The sequence below is a fragment of the Zosterops lateralis genome (assembly GCF_965231275.1).
Source record: "Zosterops lateralis genome assembly, chromosome: 29".
Lineage (NCBI taxonomy): Eukaryota > Metazoa > Chordata > Aves > Passeriformes > Zosteropidae > Zosterops > Zosterops lateralis.
Genome location: NC_139789.1, coordinates 1761170 through 1768726, shown reverse-complemented (window position 1 = coordinate 1768726; position 7557 = coordinate 1761170). Strand labels below are relative to the sequence as shown.

Below are 7557 nucleotides of genomic sequence, written 5' to 3'. Positions count from 1 at the left end.
AACCTGGGAAACCCTGGAATTCCAGCAGAGCTTTCCCCCTTCCCGGGGCTTCTGCAGCCCCTGAGTCTGTCACCACCATCACTCCCACAAACCCCACATAAACAATGTGAAAGCACCTCCCAGAGAGTACCAAAGTCGTATTAATAACTAATAAATGATTAATGCATGTGTGCTAACAAACTGCTGCTGCTATTAATCGATTATTAATTATTAATGCAGTGTTTTTACGGATGTGCCAAAAGTGGAGGGTGCAAAGGCAGCACCTCAAGTCCTGCTTGCAGGAAAATTGGGGTTTGGGGGGGTTAAAAGGACTCACATCCACACAAGAGTGCACGGATGTGCACAGGCACACACACAGAGCCAAATCCCTTGGATGGGGCTGGAAAATTGGGCACTGGGAGCCTGTGCCGGGGGAAACTGAGGCACGGGGGGGCGCTGCCGTGGGGCAGAACACAGTGGGTGGGAGGGGGAGGTGTTTCCTCCTCCACAGAGAGACCCTCCCAGTGCCCTCCCCATCCGCCAGCCCCAGGGCACAGCCTGGCCCCCCCAAGGCCACCCCTGCCCTTGGCAGAGCTGCCACCGCTGTCCCCGCCGCGGGCTCAGCCAGCCCAGAGTCCCCTTGCCCCGCTGTCCTTGTGACCCCTCCGAGGGGCCTCTGCCCGTCCCCAAACGCCCCGTGTCCCTTTCCCAGGCTCGGTGCCTGCCCTGCTCCCCTGCCCGGCTCTCCCAGCCCGGACTGGCTGCGCTGGGAGCACAGCAATGCCTCCACCTGCTGGAGAAACAGACCCTGGGCCACTCCAGCCCGGAATTGCAGCCCCCACACACACCCTGGGGTCCGGGCAGGCTCCCAGCTCCCACCCCACGGCTCGAGGGAGGGTGGCCCTGGTTGCCAAATAAGCGGGAGGCTGCAGCCCCCGCGGGCTGGGCGAGAGCTGCGAGGGAGGAAAGAGGAAATTGGGGTTTTTCTCTCATTTCCTGCTTCAAGATGCATTTCATAGCACAGGGAGGTGAAGGGTCGAGGTTACAGCTCCTGCTTGTGCCCGGGGCTGTGGGGGCACCGTGGGAGGCAGGACTGGGATGGTGACACTTCACTCTTGGTTTGATTCGTTGGAAGAAAAAGGGAAATGTGGCAAAATTAAGACTGAACCCCCTGCTCCTTTTGGGGGTGAGCTGCAGGATGGAGATGCTGAGAGAGCACCCAGGGGGGTTCAGTGCCCCAGGGATCACCCAACCTGCCCTGAGCTGGGCCTGGAGCATCCCCACAGCACCCACGGGCTGGGGAACAATGGAAAGAAAACCAGCAAAAAAATAAAGACAATTAGAAAACTGCAATTTTGCAGCAGCTGCATTTAAAGATCCTATCTCCCTCTGGGAAGAGAAACCAATTTCCTTACCAACCAAAAAGGCTGGAGCTAAGAAAAGCTTCTCTGCATCAATCCAGGGGAAAAAAGGGCTCAGCAGCTCCTGGACCAGAGTCTGCAAATGCCATCAGTGCCACCAGTGCCATCAAGGCCATCAGGGCCCTGTCCTGCAGCTGATTTGTCCACCTGGAACAGGCAGCAGAACCCACCACAGGATTCAGGGATGCTCCATGGCTTGGAGAATTAAATCAGCATTTTGCACAGGTTGGCAACAGGAAACAACCGACCTTGTTAAGGGCTTGGGTGGCTTTTAAACGTGGCATTTTCTCCGTGGTTCTAGTAAGACAAATGAGGGATTTCACAGCAAAAAAACAGTTCCTGGCTGCTCCTCTTTCCCTGGCCACTTCTCTCCAGCTTGGCAGGGTCATAGGCATGGCAGGAATTCTGTAATTTTATTCCTAACATTTTCTGGTACTTCTTAATGGTAATTTTATTCATTAAGGAAAAACAGTGATGCTTCTACACAAATTTCTTCCCTGTGAGAGTGGGGAGGCCCTGGCAAAGGGTGCCCAGAGAAGCTGTGGCTGCCCCTGGATCTGTCCAAGGCCAGGCTGGACAGGGCTCAGAGCCACTTGGGATGGTGGAAGGTGTCCCTGCCCATGGCAGGGGTGACACTGGATAGACTTTAAGGACCCTTCCAACCCAAACCAGTCTGGGTTGCTGGTGCAACGTGGGGTGGATGGTGCAGGTTGTCCCCTCCCAGAGCCCTGCACCTCCTCCCTGAGCTGGATCCAAGCATGACTCAGCCCCACATGGGTTTTTATCAGCTCTCACACGCGGCCTCAGCACCCAGAAACGGCCCCAGCCAACAGCCACAACCCCCGGCTGGCCTGGAGTGGGCTGGGAAATACAGAAATAAACACGGGCAGGGAACTGTGGGCTCCTCACGGGGGAGGCTGCAGGCTCACAGCACCCACCCAGTCCCAGCCCAGCCCCCCTAAGCCCTGCCTGGATCCAGGGTCCCCCTGTCCTGGTTGTGTGGTTGGGTTCAAGCAGTGAAATTGTCTTCTCTCCTCATGGAAACTCACATCTCTCAAAGCCTGCTCATCCCAACCTCACTGCTCCCAGGAGAAATCCCTGCAGGTGCCCTCCACAGCACCCACACTGATGACTCCAAGAGTGATTAGAAGGGAGGAAATATTGAAACTTTGGGGGTTAGAGTGTGTTTAAAAAGTGACTTCATTCCTAGAGGGGACAGACGCCAATGGGAAGATTTTTTCCAGTTACTGAGTTGGATCACTTGGTGCTCTGAGCACCTGTAAAGCTCTGGGAGGAAAAAAAAAAAAAAAAAAAAAAAAAAAAAAAAAAAAAAAAAAAAAAGTGTTTACCAAGAGATGAGCTCCTCTCATGCAATGGCTGCAGAAAATCCCAGCAAAAAGCCAGATCACAGATCAAAAAATATTCTGAGTTGGAGGAGAACCACAGGGATCATCAAGTCCAATTCCTTGGAACTGAACCCCTAACCTTGGTTCATGGAAGAAAATAAAAATATTCCTCCTTGCCAACGCACCCAGAGTAACAACTGGGATGAAGGGGAATTAATTCTGTGATGTGAGGGGGATTTGTGGGGGTAAACCCCCCCTCAGAGCAGCTGCCACCTAAAGCCATCCCTGGAGCCATCCCTGGAGCCATCCTTGGAGCCACCCCTGGAGCCATCCTTGGAGCCATCCCTGGAGCCACCCCTGGAGCCACCCCTGGAGCCACCCCTGGAGCCATCCCTGGAGCCACCCCTGGAGCCATCCCTGGAGCCACCCCTGGAGGCCCCCGGCAAGGAGGAGCAGCTCGGGGGACACAAATCCACAGGTGGCACTGGCGGTGACACGGCGAGCACGGCCGGGGCTGGGACGATGCCGGGCGGCTCCGGGGGCTGCGGGGAGCGAGGCCAAAGCCCGGCTTCCTTCAGCCGAGCACGGAGCGGGTGTTGACAGCACATCCTGCCCGGCCGGGGCGCAGCGCCCGGCGCAGGGCGCGTCCATGGGCAGCGCCGGGACGGGCCGGGACGGGCAGCGGGAGCTGCGGCGGCTCCGGGATGTGGAGCTGGAGCCCCGCGGGGCCCCCCCGCCGCCAGGGACAGCTCACAGGTAACGAGGGGCTCTGCAGAGGGGCCCGGGAAGGAGCTGCTCAGCACGGCTGCCCCACCCCGGGCTTTGTGCTGGGCAATACCCCGGGGGCTCAGGGGGCTCAGGGGGCACAGCCCGGACTGCTGTCCCCAGCAGAACGGGGAGGTTCAGACAAAGCCACCGGGGTTTGGTGCCGCTGGTGGCGGCCCAGTCAGGGCCCAGTGCCGGGACAGGGAAGTGAAACCCAGCGGCTCCATCCCAGTGCCCTCCCTCCCCCTCCGGCTCCCTCCGCCCCCTCCCCATGCCCAGACCCCTGTCCCGACCCTCGGGCCTGGCCGGGGGTGTCAAAGGCTTTTCCTGCTCTTGTCCCACACCTCTGCCGGCACTGTGTCCCCCTTGGGTCACCCAGCGGGGAGCAGAGGTGACAGTCACCCCTGTGCACACACGGTGTGTCCCGGGCAGGTGGGAACCAGCGCCCGGGGAGCCCCTGGGGCAGCTCCCACCGCCAGGATTTCCCAGCGCGGCAGCTGGAGTCACTGCGCCACCAAACCCCCGCGTTTCTCCCCAAAACCACCCCGCCAGGGCTCCCCAGGCCGCTGCTTCCCCTTTTCCCCGTGCTCTTCCTCCGAGCCGCCCCGAGGGCAGCGGGACCCGCGGGGTGACGCCGCTCCCGGCCCCGAGCAGGGCCAGCTCCGCGCCCCGCAGCGGCCGCTCCCATGCCGGACACGCCGGGGGGCTGCCCCCCTCGGCCCCCCAACCCAGCCCTCATCTACAGCAACGTGGGTGAGTGACGGCCTGCCTGACCCCACCGTGCCCCTGCCTGCCGGGGTGTCCCCTCGGACAGCGGCTCGAGCCCCTCTGCTGTCCCTGCCCTCCCCCCTGTCACCTCTCTGGCTGGTGCTGGGTGTGGCTTTGGGGCTGGAGATCTGCAGGGGGGCAAAGAACAACGTGCTGTACTCCCATCCCATCCCCATCCCATCCCATCCCATCCCACCCCATCCCATCCATCCCATCCCATTCTATCTCATCCCACCCCACCCCACCCCATCCCATCCCATCCCATCCATCCCATCCCATCCCATCCACCCCATCCCATCCCATCCCATCCATCCCATCCATCCCATCCATCCCACCCCATCCCATCCACCCCATCCCATCCACCCCATCCCATCCCACTCTCTCCTCTGTCCTGTCTGCCCTGTCACGTCTGTCCCTCCCTCCCCAGGAGAGCTGCGGGCCCACCTCGTTCCCCGCAAGGCCAGCCGAGGGGAAGGCGCTGGGAAACCCCTCCCTCAGCCCGACCCGGACCCCCTGCCGCCCCCACTGCCCAAAAAGCAGCTCCAGCGAGCCGAGTCCCTCCCGGAGCCGGGATCATCCCGCCGCTGCCGTGGCGACCCTGAGCCACGGGCTGGCAGCATCCTCTACAGCATCCCCGCCGCCCCCCTGCGGCACGGGGAGGGGGCTCCCCCGCGGGACAGACCCCCCTGGGCACCCAAAAAGCCTCTGACCAAGTCCCAAAGCCTGGGGGAGCCGCTGGCCCGGAGCAGCCCCCGGAAAGCCCCAGTCCCTGGCCTGAAGGAGCTGACATTCGGGACCGCGGACGGGGAGCTGGGGCAGCTCCTGGAGAGCCCGGCCGGGGTCTGTGCGCTGGTTTTGGGGTGCCAGGAGGCCTCCCTGGCCCGGCTCTCGGCTCACATGCAGGAGGAGCTGGTGGGGCCCGAGGAGAGGCAGCAGCTGCTGCAGGCGGAGCTGGCAGGGAAGCGCTGGGCAGCGCTCGGTGTCCTGGACCCCCAGCCCTGCTGCCAGAGCGGGGACGCCTGGTACTTCAGGGTGGGCTTCACCTTCGAGCACAGGCAGCTGCAGTTTGCAGCCAAGGTAAGGGGGGAATCGGGGTAAAAGCCCTGGGGGGTGCAGAGGGAGCCAGGACATCCAGAGCCTTGGCTTTTCCATGGAACAAAACACTGGGGCCACTTCCCCTTCCTGCACCCACTTCTGCATTTGCTGCATGGGTGCTGCTGGTGGGGGCTGGGGGGTGAGGGTGACACTTCCTGTGGGACCAAGGGACACGTCAAACACGGCCCTGCTGAGGGACATGTCCTGTAACTCAGCCAGAGGGGGCAGAACATGCAAAGGAGAGGCTGGAGTAGAGCTGGCTGCCCAGGAGAGCAGGATGAGACCCCAGCCCACCTGGGGGCTGCACTCATGTCCCAGCTCTTGCTCAGAGCCATCCTGGCTCCATTCCTGGGTTCAGAGGGTGCAGGGGGATCCCAGCACCACGTGTGGGTCAGAGCTGGCAGGGTGGCCCAGCCCAGGACAAGGCTCTGTCCTCGCACAGCTGGCCCTGTCCTGTGTGTCCCTGCAGGTCCCCAAGCCGTGCTGCTCCAGCCTGGGGGTGCAGAGCTCCCTGGGGACACACTGCAGCATCCAGCGCCTGCTCGGCCACTTCACCGACCGCCTCCCTCGGGAGCTCGTGCTCCCAGGAATCCCTGGAAAACACAGTCAGGGCTCTTCCAGAGAGGAACCAGCCTGTCCTGCCCCCCAGCCTGTCCTGCAGGTGCTGCTTTGTGCCGAGGTTCCCCAGCAGACCCTGGCAGACTTTGTGAAGGGCTCCCACGCTTTGCACAGGACCAGCCCCGGGCACTACGAACGCCTGGGCTGCCTCCTGCTCCTGCAGCTGTGCATGGGGCTGGAGCACCTCCGGGGGCAGAACGTGGCTCAGGGGGACCTCTGCCCCGAGAACCTGCTGCTGGTGGAGTGCCCGTGTCCCTCCCAGAGCCAGCAGGGCCAGAAGGAGCCGCTGGGGCTGTCCCTTCCCCGGCTGCTCATCAGCAGCTTCTTCAAAGTGCAAGAGAAGCAGAGACCTTGTTCCAGCAGCCAGGAGCAGGACTGGAGGCAGGGTCTGGCTGCACCCTCCCCTCCAGCAGCAGCTGAGCTGAACGTGGGCAGGCTCATCTATCAGATCTTGCACGTGGACATCTCCCTGGAGAACATTTTGGGCTTCAGCAGCAAAAGGCTCCCCGAAATCCCCTCGCTGTCCATCTACTCGGCGGGACTGAGGCGCTTGGCCACGCTGCTGCTGCACAGGGATCCCCACGAGAGGGTGTCCATCGAGCAGGCCAGGGGCATCCTGCAGGTGCTGCTCTGGGGGCCACGCCAGGAGCTCTTTGCCAGGAGCAGGAAGAGCCTGGAGCTGCTCCGGAGCTGGCTGGAGGTCAAGAGGGCTCTGCTGCTCCTGAGGTTTGCAGAGAACTCGGCTGGGGCCAGGGTCAGCCCGGGCCTGGAGGAGTGGCTGTGCTGCCAGTACTTCCAGGGGGTCACTGAACACACCCTTTACCAGGTCACCCAGGTCCTCTACGCTCCCTAAACCAACCTCCAGTTCAGCCTACCCGAGGGTCTCTTCAAAGCCTCACAAGGGCCTGGCCAAACCTGTCTCTGCCCATGGCAGGGGAGTTGAAACTCAATTATTTTTAGAGTCCTTTCAGCCCAAATCATGCCATGATTCTATGAAATCCACCAGTTCCTGAGAAATCCAAGCAGGTCCTCGCTGGGAAAGCAAACTTAAACCCACTCCACCCCATAGCCCATGAGTGATAAAGTTGGGATCAAACTCCCAAATACAGGGTGTGGTTTTATACCCTCAAACAAATTTTGCTTGATACTCTAAGTCTGGTTTATCAGAACATTCTGAGGAAAGGCAGCTGGATGGGAGCCTCAAGCACCAATTTAGTGGCTGATAATCCCAAGTAAAGTTTATGGGGTCCAGACATTGCACAAAACCCCCTCAGAGCCTTGTTGCAGCCACCAGGTTTTTGTTGTTTTAAATAACACTCAAAGCCACCCATCACAGCTCACCCTTCTCAGCAAAGGAGAAACAACAGCTCCTTCAGTTTGTGCTTCCCAGAGATAATTTGTGGCACAGTCACAAATAAAAATGACATTTTAAAGGGAAAAATACAGCTTCAATAAAACCTGGAGCTGAGCCTCTTAAACACTGGTCCTTTATGTGCTTCTTTGCCAGCATAACACACTCCAGGGATGGATCCAGAGGGAAACACAAAGCCAAACTGCCCTGCCCA

The 7557-nt window shown here is 60.4% G+C and overlaps 1 protein-coding gene across 1 annotated transcript; it reads left to right on the top strand.

Moving 5' to 3' along the window:
- Positions 1–3395: 3395 nt before the first annotated feature.
- Positions 3396–7406, top strand: PEAK3 (PEAK family member 3; the record flags this gene model as incomplete). Its single annotated transcript, XM_083880181.1, has 4 exons — positions 3396–3502; positions 4112–4260; positions 4707–5356; positions 5844–7406. The coding sequence occupies 4 exons, from the start codon at positions 3396–3398 to the stop codon at positions 6843–6845; spliced, it is 1908 nt and encodes a 635-aa protein (XP_083736307.1). The 3' UTR covers positions 6846–7406.
- Positions 7407–7557: the final 151 nt, after the last annotated feature.